Source organism: Dasypus novemcinctus, chromosome 2 (assembly GCF_030445035.2).
Source record: "Dasypus novemcinctus isolate mDasNov1 chromosome 2, mDasNov1.1.hap2, whole genome shotgun sequence".
NCBI classification, from domain to species: Eukaryota; Metazoa; Chordata; class Mammalia; order Cingulata; family Dasypodidae; genus Dasypus; species Dasypus novemcinctus.
In genome coordinates, this window is record NC_080674.1 from 8,875,356 (window position 1) to 8,893,395 (window position 18,040).

At 43.0% G+C, this 18,040-nt stretch overlaps 1 protein-coding gene across 2 annotated transcripts in view; it reads right to left on the reverse strand.

The window, feature by feature from the left end:
- The window catches only part of SEMA5A (semaphorin 5A), a 539,903-nt gene that overhangs the window by 65,696 nt on the left and 456,167 nt on the right, over window positions 1-18,040 (reverse strand). For both annotated transcript variants that reach the window (XM_058306809.2, XM_058306819.1), the window contains 2 exons: window positions 10,410-10,591; window positions 5,747-5,890 (listed from right to left, as the gene is read on the reverse strand). In XM_058306809.2, the coding sequence (XP_058162792.1) occupies window positions 5,747-5,890; window positions 10,410-10,591 (326 nt within the window). The remainder of the gene's footprint in view (window positions 1-5,746; window positions 5,891-10,409; window positions 10,592-18,040) is intronic.

Sequence of the window (18,040 nt, forward strand, 5' to 3'; positions counted from 1 at the left end):
TTCATATAGAGTAGACTCCCGGCCCTGTATCATGTTTCTTTTCGTATTTCTTCCTGCTAGGTTAGGTTTCTGCAACTCCTATTATTAAAGCAATCAGGGCCCTGTCAGGTTTGTTTACTTATCTGTTCATGCTACATGAATGGCCTCTTTTCTGGGCCATACTGGAATAATTACATCTTTTATGGTGCCAGAGAAACTGTACATACATTAAGTCTACCATATTATTAATTTTCACCCCAAGAGAAAGCTAAGAGAAACCATTAGGGGAAAGTAATTACTTGTAAAATTATCACATTGGCTCACCACAGGATACAGCAAACATGCCCAAACAAAGAACAATCATATAATCAGTAAACTCCTCTTGCCTCCGGGGACCTTTAACTGTGCTAATGTGTTGGTCAGATGCTGAGCTGACCCCGTGATCCCCACTTGCTGGTACTCACATCTAGTGTAATCCCTTCCCACTGAATGCGGCTGGGACCCGATACTCAGTTCTGACCGACTAAATGTGGCAAGGATGAGAGGATGTACCTTCCCTGACTATGTTCTGTAAGAGGTGAACGCCCTTCTTATAAGGAAACCCTCTCCTTGCTGACTTTGAGGAAGCAAGTAGTCATGCCAGGAAGCTCCATGAGGCCAGGGGTCGGGGATAAAACCAGCAGAAAACTGAGGCACTCAGTCCCACAGCCCACAAGGAACTGAACCAAAGGAAGTGGACTGGATGATTTGGGAAAGTTCCAGCCTCTGCAGATGGCAAAAGATGCTGAAAATAAGAAATAGCTTCTGAGCACTGTTAGGAAAGTCTGGCATAAATAAGAGCTTTCCTTAAACCTTTATTAAAACATTGGAAAGATCATAGTATGAAGAGAGTATCCTGTCATGCAAAGGAGTCTTTCAAGAGGCTAAGGGTGTGCCTTACTGGAGTGTCTCAATAAAACCCTACAGCCTCGGGAAGCTCCTGGTTGTTGCAGCCATCTCAGCAGGCCCTGGTGAAGGGTTCATCTCACAAGGCTCTGTGGATCACTGAGGGAAGGAAGCCCGGGGAAAGTCATTTCACCAAAAAGCACCCCCAGGCTGGACCAGAAGGAGCAGGGAGTTACAGAAGAACGGAGGCTATGGGACACCAAAAATTCTACTATCAGGAAGCAGAAGGATAAAACTTCCCAGCTTCCAACCCAAGCCACCCTTCATGAAGGAAGGATGATTAGGGAAGTGCAAACAAGGACAGAGCTGGGAGCAATGGGGAATTATGCCCAGGCCTTGAAACTTATAGAAGAAACTCCCAGCAGTTGCCTGGCTGGATTTCAGAATTGGTATGGGTCACTGATTCCTCTGCTGCTTTCAATTTCTCCCCTCTTTGAACAGAAATGTCCATAGCCATTGTCCTCTGCTGGCCCCACCATTGTGTGCTAGGTGTGCCGAGGGCAGATAGCCTGTCTGGCTTCACAGGCTGTCAGAGGAACTATAATCTGCCCGATGGCCTGATTTATAGGGTTATGGACCTTGGGGAGATGCCTTAATGGGATGAGCCTTCTGGTGGTCTTGGGAGCAGATGAAATGCATTTTGCATTTGGGATAGCAGAGAAGCTGCTGTTGCAGAGATTCTAAGGTGGTCCACTGTTCCCTGCCTCCTGGTCTTCACACCCTGTGCAATCCCCACCTCTCAGGTCAGGGCAAGGCTGTGACACACTTCTAGCAGAATGTGGCCAAGGTGATGGAAAGTCACTTTTATGATTTCTGAGGGATACAGCTTTAGGCCTGACCACAGACAATTCTGAAGGCTCCCGGCAGGCCTCACGGGGGCTGCAGCTCCCCACTCCACCCCGGGCAGCCCGAGCTCTCACATACAGCTGCATTCCTAGGCCAGGTGCCTCCACCTGGAGCCAGAGCAGGGGTCTTGCTTCCTCCTCTGTGACTCAGTGCTCTTCCACTCCTAGCCCTTCTCTCTCCTGCTCCCCCCAGAAACAGCGCCCATAAAGTGTCAGGAGACTTTAGGGTGGGGCGCGCTAGGCAGGGAGCCAGTGCCCTGACTGCACTGATCACCTGAACCTCGCCCGGTGTCATTCGTGGGGGGAGCCAGCTCCTTCTTCTGCTCTCCCAGTAAGTGAGGAAAGTCTTGGCTGTTACTTTGTTTTGTTGGTGAGGTGTGGGCCACCTCGAGACCTGGCAGTCAGCTCTCTCCAGCTCAACTCTAGACAATCGCCTAACACGAGATGCAATGCTGTCGAGAGAGGACACTCTTCTTCGCCGCCTTTGAGGATGCAAGGGGCCATGGTGGGCAGGGCCCATTTGGTAAGGAACAGGGGGCAGCCTCTGGCTGGCAGCTAGTGAGAAACTGAGGCCCTGGTGAGAGAGTCCACAAAGAACCTGGTGCCGGCAGCAACCACGGGAACTTGGAAGTGGATCCTCGCCCAGCTGAGCTCAGATGAGACCACAGTCCCCCCTGTGCCTGGACCAGCCTTGGGAGACTGAGCAGAGGTCCCGGGTCAGCAGTGCCTGGACACTGCCGGACAGTGTGGGACAATAAATGTGTGTCGTTTCAAGCCACTAGGTTTGTGGTACTCTGTTACAGAGCAGGAGAAAACTCATACAGAAAATAGGTGCATTTTGATTAACATTTACATGGAGGTCCGTTTCTTCCTCCTTGTTGGTGGCCTCTTTGGTAATCAGGGCTTCTACTCAAGAAAATCCTTTTCAAGGAATTTTTCAGAATAGAAAAACAAAGTGCCCAGACTTTTAAAGTACATATAAAAATAAGCTAACAGACGTGTTCTGTATCCATTACTTTGGGGGGAAAAGTGATTTTGTGAAATTTTTGTGGCAACCAAACTCCCACTGAATTATTCCACACACCGGAGATTTTGCCCCAAATGGAAATTCACTAAACACAATCCTGCCATTCACGTAGGGACTTTTCAGGGAGAATCGGCGCATTGACTGCGGCCACGCGGGAGTTCTTTCAGGAGAGCGGGGTGTAAATAAGCACTGTGTGACTTCGTGAATGACTGTCCCCAAAGTCCGTGGTCCTTCTGCCCTCCCATGTAGACCACGGCTTCGGCCAACCTTGTTTTAGTTCTCAAGTATCTCCTCTGCTGGCATCAGGATGGTTTTCCTTTATGCTACTCATGGAGAAACGTCTCACAGAACACAACAGAGAAATCTGAGAAACTTTTCTTGTGAAAACCGAGAAAGAGACATCACACAGTTGGTTCCTCTAGGTTTTTAACATCTCTTGATAGCTCTCTAGAAAGGCCTCAAATTTGACGCCTCAAATTTGATAAAAATCTTACACAGTCTCTGTTCTTACCATCTACGTCATTGGCTTCTAGTTATTACTTAAATTCAAATTTTCCTCCACTAAGCAATTATTCTTCTAACCCAAATGAACACTTTTTCTACTTAAAAATAAATAAATAAAAAGAGCTACTTTTTTTGGTATATTATATATATATTTTTTTATTATTCATTTTTTTAAAATATTACATTCAAAAAATATGAGGTCCCATTCAACCCCACCGTCCCCAACCCACAACTCCCCCCACAGCAACACTCTCTCCCATCATCATGACACATCCATTGCATTTGGTAAGTACATCTTTGGGCATCGCTACTTTTAAAGGAGGTCCACCAAACCCACTAGCCACCTCGGTCTTTTCCTGAACACGTAGCTTTATGTACAATTGCACATAAATCATAGGTGAATTCAGAGCATGAACTCCAATACAAACAGGGAGTTAAACAGCCTCTTCCTCCTGTGCTTCCAGTTGATATGGGTGTTAGGTCTGTAGATGTTCCATCACCTAGAGGCAGATTCATGCAGGTGAAAGTGACCTTGCCTGAATGGACTGTACCATGTGGCATGTGACAACATGTTAAAAACTTCCGACCAATCTTTAATCTCATAAGGCTTGGAAAGAGCAGGATGCAATACTTCCACAATGGTACTATACAGAAAATGACAGGCCTAGCGTAGGTCTGTCTTGGGCGACTACTTCAAAATGACAGACCCTGCTTTGCTAAAATCCCCATTCATTTCTCTCTTACTGAAAAGCAGTGAAAGCTTAACTGGTAATTTTGGGACATAGTGAAGGAAGAAAAGAAGGATTTGCCCAAGTTGTCATGAGGTTGTAATAAATACCTAATAGAGAAATATCTATATGGATTTTTAACATATTTAAATACCAATCACAGAGCAAATACCTATAGACATTATTCTTTTAAGAGGCTCCCACAATAAAGTGGACTCTGAACCACAACACTTGATAAAAGCCATACCATAATTTAATTAAAGAGCACTGGATGCTATTCTGTTTGCCAGGGATCAATGCACTCTGCAGTACATGGAAGAATAAGAATCTTCAGAGCAATATGAAATTCCCCTACTTGGATTCTCTCCCAATAATCTGGACTATACAGTAAATATGCAAAACAGATTCAACGATCAAAACTATAGATTTTTTAATGGGGCTGAAACCAACTGTCTAATTCTACACAAAGCAGCAAACTGTCAAAGCCAAGACTCAGCTGAAATGTGGCCAGGCCATGCTCAAAGCTTAAAATCACATGGACATTCATGTGACAGCCAGGCCCTGAGTCTCAGCTCATCTGCAGCTCCTACCCTCTGGTTTATTGGACTTACTCCAGCCAGCTAACAGGGAGGTGAAGAAGGTCAACCACCACACCAGGGAGCCAAGAGTGCCTACACCTGCAAGCAGGAGAGCTGCATCCATCTTCCATGCGGAATCTAAGCCCCCTCTCAAAATAGACGTGGAGTGGACATCACCATCCCAGGGTCCACAGGATGGAGGAAAAGAATATGTATTAGAGTGGACTTACTGGTATTCTACTATGAAACTACTGTGACTAGTAATGGAAGAAATTGTAGCATTGATGTGGAGAAAGTGGTTACAGTGGCTGCTGAGGGTAGGGAGAGGGAAGAAGAGATATGATGTGGCAGCATTTTCAGGACCTGGAGTTGTCCTGGGTGGTGCTGCAGGGACAGATGCTGGACATTGTGTATCCTGCTGTGGCCCACTAGGTGGACTGGGGGAGAGTGTAAACTATAATGTAAACCATTACCCATGTGGTGCAGCAGTGCTCCAAAATGTATTCACCAAATTCAATGAATGTCCTACCAGGATGAAAGAGGTTGTTGATGTGGGAGGAGTGGGGTGAGGGGGCTGGAGGATATACGGGGACCTCTTATATTTTTGAATGTAACATTTGAAAAAAAATAGAGAAAAAAAGAAATCACATGGAAAAGAATCCCCAATTCCGGTTATGCTGAAGCTTCGCTGAGGGTATCTGTTAATAGACTTGCATGTGGTTATAAAACAGAACCAAAACATGTGTTGCAGCTGCTTCATTTTGTTTTGATGGAAACTTGACCTTATTCAACCATTAACATCCAGACCTGGGGCCTCACTGGTCCTACTGGAATGGCAGGTTAGGAGCTGGTCCCTCTGGGCGCTAATAAGGACAATTCCTTTCCAGCAGACTCGCTGTCCCCAGGCTCCGGGGAGCCCGGCGGTGCTGCTATGCCTGCGTCTGGGCTGGGGGCAAGAGCTCAGCCCGCGGACCCGAAGGAACCACGCTGGTCCGTGATGCTGCCAATGGGAGGCTCTTGTCAAAATCGAAGGATGTCAGAGAAAGAAGGGGAGGAGGCAGCGGAACAAAAGGGATGCGGCCGGCCGAGAAGCTGAGCTGGGCCCGGAAGCCGCGGCCGCGGGGCGCCGCGGGCACCTACCTTTCCTCGCGGTTCTGCCCCACGCACACGCGGCCCCCGTGGCGCGGCGTGGGGTTGCTGCACGACCGCTGCCGCACCTGGAAGCCGATGCCGCACGTGGTGCTGCAGGGGGACCACGGGGTCCAGGGCGTCCAGCCTCCGTTCCTGGGGGAGGGGGCGAGATGGGGTCACTCGGTGAGGCAGCTGCGGGCGCCACCCCGCACCCACCTCCCAGCCCCCGCGGTCTTGAACCTCCGCCATCTGATTGGGGCACGGCCAGCCAAATGTAAACGCACAATCGGACCAAGTCTCCACCACTATGTTTTTGTCTTTGTGTTCGGGTATCTCGCTGTAAAGCCAGGAAGTGAAATTCACGATAAAGTTCTAAGTGCCTTTTAAAGTCAAACTGGACTACATGAGAAAGAATTCAGAAACTCTAGTCATGAAAAAGGCTGAATGAAAAATTGTATTATTTCACTGAAAAGCAGTTAAGAGATGAATCTGTAAAACCTCCAGTGTATGATTTTATTGGACTTGTATTTTATCAGTTATAATCCATGAAAAAATACATTTGGAAAAATAAACATCTAAAACCTGAACATAATTCTTGCCTTCAAACTCTAACATCGGTGAATAACTAGCATTTCATGATAGCATTTGCATGAGTAAGGAAGTGTTAATAATATTCAAAACTTAAAAAAATATATATTAAAGATCAAAAAAGGATATTTAAGTTCCAATTCTTAGCCATTTTAATGCAAATTGGCAGATTTAAAGAGCAGAAATGAGGACTGCAAATTGCACATATATATGTAGATGTAAGGGAGATATGTAAAAATATTAAATAAAATCACTTTTTACATAATTTATATAATTTATATGATAAACCACTAGTGACTGATAAAGGAATTTTTTGTTTATGCATTTCCTTAAAAACATGTAGGTCCACACTATGCTGTTTTAGCTTCCACTATAAACAATAAGTTGAATTTATAGGTTCTAAAATAACTTCAAATGAAAATTTTCTGAAAAAATCCTAAATATATTTCATATCTACTAATTTTATTTTCTGAGTTAATAATGATATAAATTAAAATATATAGTGATGGTTTACAGTATATTATAATAAAGCAATTTTATGATAATTTAAAACAAATAATCACAATTTTAAAGTGGATCTTCTCAAATTTCCCATAGGTGATTAGTTTATTATGCCCTGTTACCTATAATCTTTTTAAAACTAACCAAACAATTCATAGAATTATATTACAAATCTTAAACGTCAAGTTCAACAAAAATAAAATAGGATTTTTATATCAAAGTTTATGTATGAACAAGATTGTCATGTTAGATAATGCAGGAAATGCTGATGCCAGAATTATTTGGAATTGATTACTTTGCCTCAACGTCCTAACAAATATGGCATCTTATAATATATTGTTTATAATATGTGGAATATGTTGTATACAGGGAGGTATGTACATAAAAATAAATATAATAGGAATCTAAGTGAGGAAGTATATGCAATTGGATATGGAAGTGTTAATTATATGCACCTGGGTTTACCTAGTCCCAAATGCTCCTTAGGGACAGATATACTTGCAGGCAGCCAAAGAGTCACAATGCATGTATCAGAAAATGGATCATTTTATGATCACCAGTTCAAAGCAATCCATTTATGCATTTAAATGTTGCAACTAGAACCAGAGCTGAGGATATATCAATAAACCGATCTCAGTACTGCACCTGATCATCTTTTTTCGCATTCGATGATATAAAAAGGAGTATTAGCTTCCTCTTGTAATCTTCAAACAATAACAATTTAGTAGCTTTCATAGTTTCTGCCAGGTGTCAATGGAAACATCTCCGTTTTACAAAAATTAAATTGAGATGCATCATTTTTGCCTTTGTTTTCTTTAAAAACACAAAACACTCTAACCTCTGTTCTCTGTGGCATCTTTTCCATTTTGTGGTATGATCTAAGCTGGTCTAACAGAAAATGAAAATGGAGCAGAGGGCAAAGCTGGCCCTCACTTTCCTTTACTCACCACCCCCCAGGCAGGCAGTGCCTTCTGCCCTGAGCTCTCCCACGGTTTAATCATCCAGGCTGACTGCCAGCGTAGCAACATCATAGACAACTCTCCCAGGGCTTGTACATTTTAAATAGGGCCCCATGGACAGAACATGGCACTTTTCTTAACTACTCTAAATTAATTGAAGAGGGAGCCCGAGCCTAATGCTTGTTTCAAAATATTTTTGTGGCTGTGATGGCGGAGGTACAAAGGATGAAGGAGGAAATTGAATACTGTTGCAAAAGACAAAAACAAATTTCTCGAGTTTTTTTGCTATTATTATTACAGAAATTATGAAAATGCTCTAACAGTGACTGAAGTGATGAATGCATAACTATGTGATTATACTAAAGAGCACTGACTGTACACTTTGGATGAATTGTATGCAGGATGGGAATTAAAAACAATGGCATTAAGGAATGAATTTCTAATGAAGTCTTATTAAATACTTATTTGTCAAAATTTGTGATATTCGTGTTATTTAGATCAATTATGCTAATTTCTGGAACAAATATTTTAAAATATAAGCCTCACAGTTATTGGAAATAACTTTGCAGAAATATGACGATATGTATACATATATATATTTAATTTGATTTTATGGTAGTTGCAGAGAAGTATGATAGGGTGACTAATATAAAACTTTCAAATGTGAAAACATAATACATTAGGATAGGACTGTATAAGGGAAATAGAATGGAAGTAGTAAATTGAGGAGAAGGGAAAAATATAAAATTGCTGAATGTTAGCACACATTCATTAATTTTTAAATTTAGGTTCCATTACATATCTAAATACTGATGTAGAAGATAGAAATTATATCATTACAACTATTGAAACTGTTGATGAAAAAATTCCAAGTCCATCTAAAAGTATTCAAGAGCTCTATAGTTTATCAAAATTCTTGCTGGAGGCCAGTAAGCAATACAAAGTGAAGATCACCGCCCCAGCAAACCCATGTGGCCAGTTGCAATGATAAACATCGCAAATGGCATCTGCTGCACAGGTTGCCATATGATGCAGATATGTAGAGAGAGTATGATGGACCTGTTGATTATAGGTGCAGGAATACATACTCAGGGTGGGTGATCAGCCTCTGGACTACTGAACCTCTCCTCTATTGGTGATCCTTCTCCCAGAGGAGGGTGTGTAAGGAATGAATATTGCTTTCTGAATCTCCATGAGCGAGTTTACTAAGAAGTATATGGGCTGTTAGAAATAATTGTTGATCAGTGAAATAAGTGGTATCCAAGAATACTGTACTTAGGAGAATCATTCTATCTGCCCCATATGAGTTTCTCCTGTGAGATACATTTCAGCGTGTCTAGAAGACAGGGAACTGTGACAATTCTGAATATCACCGATTTTCTTATAGAGAGTACATTAGTCTATCTTACAAAAGTAGCTAACCCCATTGCCATTACTACCCTCAGAAGATGCTCAGATTCTTTTAGATAATCTATAGCTATACTGAAAACAGATTTTTTTGGCTGTCTACCTACTTTTTCACCCCAGAATTCACATGCACAGAAATATAAACATCCCATTCCTTCCTACACCACAAATCTAACACCAAACCTTCGCCATAGGTGGGATAACCATTCTAAAGCCAGTATATCTATGAACTCAGCTTCACCTAAGAGATCCCAGGAAATAAACAAAATTGAATCCTGTTTAATTAAAGCAGAGTTTGCAGACTCCTCTCTTCCCAATATTGCATCGAATTAAAATTACCCAGTTTGGATCAGAAATGACTGATTTAATTGTACACATTTACAGTTAATCACAAAATTGAAGGATTTCTATTTGCTTATCTGTTTCCAAAATACAATCTGAGCTCCTGGAGTGTGAAGATTCCATCTTATTCTTCTCTGCATCCTCAGTGTTTAGCTGAGGCATATCAATATGACATGGCATATAGCCGGCATTCATTAAATGATTGTAGATGCAAAAATGAATACATAAAAGTAGCCTTTTAGGCACATTGTAAGGCATGTACTAAGTTTGGAGGCATGTATTTCCAGAACAGCCAACAGTACCAGCTACAGGAATGAGGAAAGTATCTTCTTTTCTTAGCCAGACATTTTGCTCATATCTTTTTGTTTTTGTAGGTGATATATAGATATAATTTTTATGACTAATTTTATTTACACACATTGTGTGGCCAAATTATGTCTGATGCTTGGCAAGGTCATCCGGGGCTCCAGCTCTCACCTCTAACCTCTCACCTCTAACCACTGGGGGTTGCTAATGTTGTCAAAAAAAAAAGCGACAATTATCTAGAATTAAGTGGATTAGGTCAGTTTCCAATGAATGTATTATGTCCCACCATTAAGGGACTACTAATAGATATATTACAGAAGGATTTTAACTAACAGACTTTCCCCTCAAAAAAGCAGCGTCATTGTGAAAATCAGAAATATTTTTCCTCATCTAATGAAACTGTGAGTAGGTTTAGACTTATAATCTAATTAACATTTTATCATTTCCTTTCACCAATCATATACTTTGTAAGTGGTCTATTGCCCTGTCTTTCTGCTCTTTCTTGTCTACAGTCTGAGTGTCACACGTGGGAGTGTCTCCCCCTCTCCCACGTTGCTCAGAGCACACACCTGGAGCAGTTGGCGATCTCCACGCTGGCACCCCTACACTGCCAGCCCCCACACTGCGGGGCCGGGCTGTCGCAGGAGCGGGTTCGGCAGAGGCAGGAGCCCACGGTGCTGCCATCCGTGTGGGTGCAGGGTGTCCACGGAGACCAGACGCCAAAGTGCCCGTCCACGGTGAGATTCCTGGTCTAGGAACCGAAGACAAGTCAGAGGGTCAGAGAGGAAAAGGAGAGATCCCTCCCAGTCAGAACACATACAGAGCTGTTTTTATTCGAATTAGAGGGATGTGTGGGGAAATGTTTCAAAGTGAAAGAAGAGGTCTTTGGTGAAGATGTTGATGCAGTAGAAGAAAAGGAAGAAGAAAGGGAGTGGAGGAGAATAATGGCTTGGCAAGTAGGTTACATCAGTAGTATCCACTGATGTGAGAAATCCAAGGAACGAGAAGGACTGGGGTGAAAAAAATCATCAATGTACAACTCTGTTGGAATTTAATGTACCTCAAAAGCACAAAATGGAGTTTAGGGTGATGAAAACATATGGTAATAGATGGTGTTGATGGTAGTGCAAAATCAAAAGTATAATTTCTACACTTAAAAATGAAGCAGGGCAATGAGAGTTTCTACCCTATCAGTGTGGCTGGAGGTTAAATAAAATCAAATGGAAGTACAGGCCAAGGGCTTGGCACAGGGTCTAGAGGAGAGTCAAGGGCTTAATAAAAGGTCAAAGTGTTCCCGTGGGTCACGCGGAAAAGAAGCTGGGTTCCAATTTGGTTTTAGAAACACCGAGGCAGCATGACGTGCCTCAATCAGGGAAAAGAAGACGGGACACAGCTACTATGATTTGGGCATTTTCACCCTGGAAACATTTATAAGTATAATGCCAATTGCTGACAGGCTTTGGTTCACTGGCTGGATATGAATGAGGAACATGAGGTGTTCCCCACTGAGCTAATTATTCATGAGCAGATGAGCCGCAGGAAGGAAGGATTTGAGAGCAGAGGGCAGGATAGAGCCAGAGGGGCCAGGCAGTGGTTTGTGTGACATGTGGGAGAGGGCAACTATCCCTCCCCCCACTCTCAGAACTAAAACCATGAGTCGCAGCTCACCCAGAATGATGCAAAACCTAAAAAGCATACAAGTAAGGGACCGTTTTCCTTTTATAGCAAAAAAAAAAAAAAGTGTATTTATTCAAAATGTCAACAACCACGTTGTGTTGATCCTAAAATTTCCCCAAACACACCTCCTCCTTGCCTGCGGCCAGCTTCCCTGCAGACCCAGGCCAGACCCAGCCTGACAGGTGGGGGTGGAGGCCAGGCCAGGAGAGACTCCTTCTCCGCCTCCTTCTGGATGTGCCTGTCCCGTCAGGGTGAGCCCCGCAGGTGAGAAGCACAATATCAGCAAGCCCCCGAGATGAAGGGTCTGCTCCTGAAGTCAGGCATTTGTCAGGTTTCTGGCAGGAAATGCAGGCCCCTCAGGAGGCTTTTGGGGAAACGTCCAGGCGCTCTTGGCAGAGCTGCGGACAGGGTTTGGGGAACTGTCAGGGATGCGCAAGCCTCAGGGACTGTCGACACAGGAGATGTGACTACCCCTGGTCTACCTGGGAGAGGGAGGACAGGGTTACGGGAGCCCAGCGAGGGTTCAAGTCCAAGGGAGGCTGCCCCACCTGAGCGGCTCTCAAGGGCGGGAAATCCCGCAGCCTCTCTCGCTCTGTTGTCCTGCCCAGCTCCCCGCTGGCTGGCCCAAAGAGAACAAGAAAGCCCGTGGGGAGCCATCTGGACATGGGATGGGCCAGACCTGGGGCTGGGACCGGGGCAGGAAGGGCCAGGGAGTGGATGGCGATGCGTATTTAACTTCCCTAAGAGGGGCTCTAACGAAATCCTCCTTCGCTCCCATTGGCCTCACTTTGTGAAAATGTACTACTGGTCGGGGATGCCTTTGTGATATTTTTTGAAGGCTTATGAATCCCTCCAATATTGAACAGTCTTGTGAAAGGGCAAAATGGGAGCAGATTGGAGGTTTGGGGCCAAAGATTATCTCAAAGGCCCCCTGGGCTCAGCCTGCCAGTCTGAAACACCATGGAAATGCTCAGCAAGCCTGTTAGCCTCTCTTTAGCTCTAAGAAGGCACGCAGCACATGGCACGACACAGGATTACTGTGTCCTTTCTCTTACAGTACATTTCACTACTATATTCAGAAACAATGTCTCATGTGCTACTTGGGCATACTCTGCAGGGTGACCCCTGGGTCACGGGTCCACCTACCAGCCACTGCTCTGGGGAGATGCTGACAGCTGGGAATGCCACCTGGGGCTTTGCACTGGATCAGGTCCTCTTTCTTTCCTCATGCAGTTTTACGATCTGTGTGTGCCCTTTAGACTCTTGTCTGGGGTGGGGGTGGGGGGGTTCCCTTTCTAAGTAGATGGGTTTGAGCTCAGCCATGGCTAAGGTTCTTTTCACTCTAAAGAAGCTAATTCCACAGTAGCCTGGGAAGAATCCTTTCACTGAAAGACCCTAATTTTTCATTTGGCCTAAGTATTTTGCTAGTTACTACGTGATGCATTTTGGAACTGAGACTCACAGCACGATATGCTATGTAGCTAATCATGCACCTGCAAAGGTTATAGACATTATTTATGCATAAATAAAGCCTAGGTAGATTCTTAAGATGATACAACCCACGTTAAACATCATTACCAGTTATGCAGGCCATTTATATTATTCTGATCATTCTAGCTCTGTTGATCTAGATCTGGCTCAAACACTTCAAATCCCTTACCCTGAGAGCAATAGCCCTAATTATAGCTTTATAAGCAAAAAACACATTAATCAATATGTCAGCAAGCAATTGCCCTGTCTTTTGGAGACCAGAAGCCCATAAACATTTTTAAACAGGGAACTTAAGGTGGAGAACAAGCCCCTACACCCGTGGGAAGGTTTCTGGCAGAGGGTGCAGAGCCCATCTCCAACCTGAACTCTCTGAGAGGCACCGGATCTAACACATGAATTTTGACTGGGACCCTAATTTTGGCCAACTTGGCTGTTTTACATCATCGATGCTAAAGTTCACGGAGTTTTACTTGGTAGGTTCACACCAGAGGATCTGAGGTTGACCTGGTCACTGTCAGCATCACTGATGCCCAAGATAAAAGGATTCCATATTCAGCTTAGGCCTGAACAAGGGATATAAGATGTTCTGGTCTCCTTCAAAAATCCCTGATAAAGTTTATTTCCCTTCGGTAGGGAGCAGATGTGGCTCAAGCGGTTGAGTGTCTGTTTCCCACATTGGAGGTCCCGTGTGCAGTTTCTGGTGCCGCCTACAAAAAAATCAAATAAAGAAAAAGCAAAACAAACAAACAAAAAACAACTCCAGGGAGCAGATGGGGCTCAGTGGTTGAGCACTAGGTTCCCACATACGAGGTCTCGGATTCAAACTCTGAACCCTGGTATCTCAACAACAACAAAAAAAAACATAGGCAAAAACAGAAAAATAGTTAACTGCTTATAAATGCTGTTTTATTTTTATTCTGATTATTTTGTATTTTGATACCCCTGAAATCAGCTAGTGTCCTGTAATCCATGAATGCATTTTACTTATTAGCACATAAAACAGTGATATATTTCACATCCAGTGGTATCTCAGATTTGGGGAAATATGGTAGATTTGGCCAATAAAATTAAAACTTTCCCCTTCATTAAAAAAACACATAGAAATAAATTACATTTTTAATGGTTTTTAAAAATACCCCTCTAAGTTAAGACCAATATATATTAATGCTAAGAATTTTTCATGTAGCTCATTTCTAAGAGACAGATTTTTAGAAAGGGATAGATAATGAAGAGTAGTTAGGTAATCTGGTAGTTAACATTTTCTATATGGTAGCCTACATAAATCAGAAAAATACGTGATTTTCTTTCTTGTGTTTTGATCAATTTGACAAGATACATTGTCTGATGTTAATTGCTTTGCATATGCTTAATTTAACTAAAATATATCTTGATATATGGCAAATTACATCGGGTGAGAGGATATGGGTGGTTTAAAAGAATGAAATGGCCTTGTACTAGGAAAAAAGAGCCTGTTAGACGTGTTTTCCTAATGGTGACCAGAGATAATAGTGAGCAAAATCTCAGCTGTGTTTTTAAAGCAGAGATGGCAGCCCTGACAATGGGACAGGCTCACCTTGCATCCCAAGAGCACTTGAGTTTTTACTGGCCCTCTGGTCACTTTTTACATATTGTACTGTCTGAATATTTTTGACTGCAGGAATGTATAAAACAAGGCTTCATTAGAAACCAAGTGGATAAGTGTGCATTTCCATTAACAAAATCAACATCTTCCAGTTATCTACAAAAACAGTCATGGGCTCCAGCTTTTTGCTTATTAAGCAGAACTGCTCTTCTCTCCTACTGCCTTGACCACTATTAAAAATGCCAGGTCAAAGATCTCCAGAAAGATTCATGGATTCTTCTAAAGTACATGGTGTATACTTTAGAGCTACATTTTAGATATTACACTTAATTTTTTAATAGCTGCAAGGACTCTAAGGTCAACACCTTGCTACTCTTCAAGTGTAGTTGGAAAATGAGAGGAGACTTAGCACAGGCATGGTCATTTGTCTTTTTCAACAGACACTACAAAAAAGTTTGCCCCTAAAAATCTAATATCTGAAGCTAAAGAACCAAAAGGGCAAACAGTCACTGCAAAGATGTTCACAGCCTGCACATGGTGGATACAAAAATCTTCCTAGTGAAGGAGCTGTCAATCCTGTACTGGGGGGATGATACTGGTCTGAATAGCCCTAGCCTTCCCCTCCTCTCAGGGCCTGATTTCCCTACTTCTGAGTTAAAGGGTTGGCACTTGCGAAAACTTGGTCTCGATCATGGGAAGAGCAGGTTCCTTGGGTGAAAAGAGAGAGATTCTACTCCAAGGCCGTGGGCACTCCCTCCAGGATCCCCAAAGAGCAATGATTTCAAACAACTGACCATGGTGCTTCCCTCCACACCTTGGCATTGCAGAGATTTGCCAGAACTTTCAGTCACAGGAATCTGAACTTAAGGATCAGCCAAGTGATATGATATCTCATCAAAAAGGTGCAAGTTAATAACTGATGCTCATATTCACTGAGAACAGAAGACAGAAAGTGAGATCACTGCATCTAAGGATCTTCAAGAAATTAAAAACTGGTTCTTATGTGTGGGGACCCAAACAGACAGATAACCAAGGAAACAGAGGAATCTGCTTTCCGTGGATTTCGAGAGCATGGCCCTACGAACAAGAGTCGCTCCTCCTTCTGCAGGCTTCAGTGTGGGACTGATAATTAGGAAGATCCTCCCAGACCTTCCTGTGACCCAGAACTGGGTCAATGGCATTGTCCCATGCACTAGCCTTTAGTTTATTCTTTTAAAAGCTCTACATGTAAATCATAATGTAAAACATGAGATAACTAAAAATTTAGAAAATTGTATAGTCTAAAATATAAACCTCAATGTAAACCCAAATGTTACCTTGTTTGAAAGCTATTGTCTCAATATCTGTACATCAGTTTCAGTAAATATAGTATGAATATGTAAAAAGATTATTGCTGTGGAACAGAAAAGGGTTTTATGTTGGATATGTGGGAGTACTGTATACTGTATATGTGAATTACTGTGATCTAAAACTTTTGTGAAGATAAGCTTAATAATTAGGAAAAAAAAGAAAAAGAAAGGACATAGACACTGAGGAAAAGATGGAAGAAGTTGCCTTGCCAATTTGCATACAGCGCAACACTTATTGCAGTGATGGAAGGAAAAACATCAAAAACAAAGTTTTTGCACTTTTAAATTTTTTGATACCCCAATTTATCTTTACCTTAATTTTTCTAAATTAATATGTATTCTATATCTAACCTTTAGACTCATCGCTATATTCCATTTTACTATTAATGGAACCTGGCAATATATTAGGCTTCATTTTTGAAGAAGTTTTGGATCACAGAGAGGTTCAACAATGGCAGGGAGGAATACTGGTGTGGGATGTTATTGACAGGGGACACATGGTTGGCAGGGAGTTCTCCAGGGCATATATCCAGGGCACATAAAAATGTTTGGATATTTTCATAGTGGTGACAATTAAAATGAACAACTGAGGGAGTGCTGAGTTCCTAGCCAGGGAAACTCTATCACAGTCCCTAAAGGAAGAGCAACAATCCCCCAAATGCAACGGCAAAGACCAAAAAATAAGGTAGGTCCAACAATGAGCCCTTGACACTAATGACTATGCTTGTGAGCCTGTGTACCTGAAATAAGAACAAGGTCTAGAGCTGTAGGGTGCCTAAGAGTTACCTCCTGAAAGACTCTGTGTTGCTCAAATGTGGCCAGTCTTGAAGCCAAACTCAGCATGTAAATGTGTTGCCTTCCCCCCAGTATGGGACATGACTCCCGGGGTGAGCCTCCCTGGCGCTGAGGGATTACTACCAAGTACCAGCTGATGATGTAACTAGAAAATGACCTAGAATAAAAGGGTCAACTCGGACAAACAGAATATCTCAGTCTACATATAATACCAGGAGTTAAAATGCTTTTTGATCTGAATAAAAGGGGGAAATGGAAAGGACAAATGAGTTTATATGGCTATGAGTCTCCAAAAAGAGCCAGGAGGTTATCAGAGGGGTTGCCCTTATGCACACTTCAGCAGAGTCCCAGAGACAGATAAGGTAGATACAACCCCAGGTATTGGTTCTACTGAGGGCTACAGAGACCCACAGTTTCTATGGTCATGGTAGATGGAGTTCAGTGCCATGTCAGTTGGCCTTACTTTGGAGTTTGTGTTTCTGTGTGATGGAGCTGAACTCAGATGTGATCTTTGTCCACAAGCCTCTCCTGTTACTTTTACCGGGACTGTAGTTGGTGCTGGGGTTTAATGAATACCCAGGGGACCTGAATCTCTGGACTGACCATGTGATAGCCAGGCCCTGAGCCTCAACAGACTTGCAACTCCTACACTCTGGTTTTTGGACTTGCCCCACTCAGCTAACATGGAGGTGAAGAAGGTCAACCACCACACCAGGAAGCCAAGAGTGCCTACAACTGAAAGCAGGAGAATTGCATCCAGCATCCATCTGGAATCTAAGCACACTCTTGATACAGATGTGGTATGGACACAACCATTCTAAGGTCCACAGGATGGAGGAATAGAGTATGGATTAGGGTGGACTTACTGATATTCTATTCATGAACTATTGTGATTAGTTGTAATCGAAGAAAATGTGGCATTGGTGTGGAGAAAGTGGCCATGGTGGCTGCTGGGGGTAGGGAGTGGGAGGAAGAGATGTGGGGGCATTTTCGGGGGTTGGAGTTGTCCTGGGTGGTGCTGCAGGGGCAGTTACTGGACATTGTATGTCCTCCCATGGCCCACTGGGTGGACTGTGGGAGAGGGTGGGCTATGGTGTGGACCATTGACCATGAAGTGCAGTGGTGCTCAGAGATGTATTCACCAAGTGCAATGAATGTGTCATGATGATGGAGGAGGTTGTTGTTATGGAGGAAGGAATGGGGTGAGGGGGGTGGGGGGTATATGGGGACCTCATATTTTTTTAAATGTAACATTAAAAAAAAAAGACAAAAAAAAAACTCTACATATCCCAGCTTTTGGAATTAT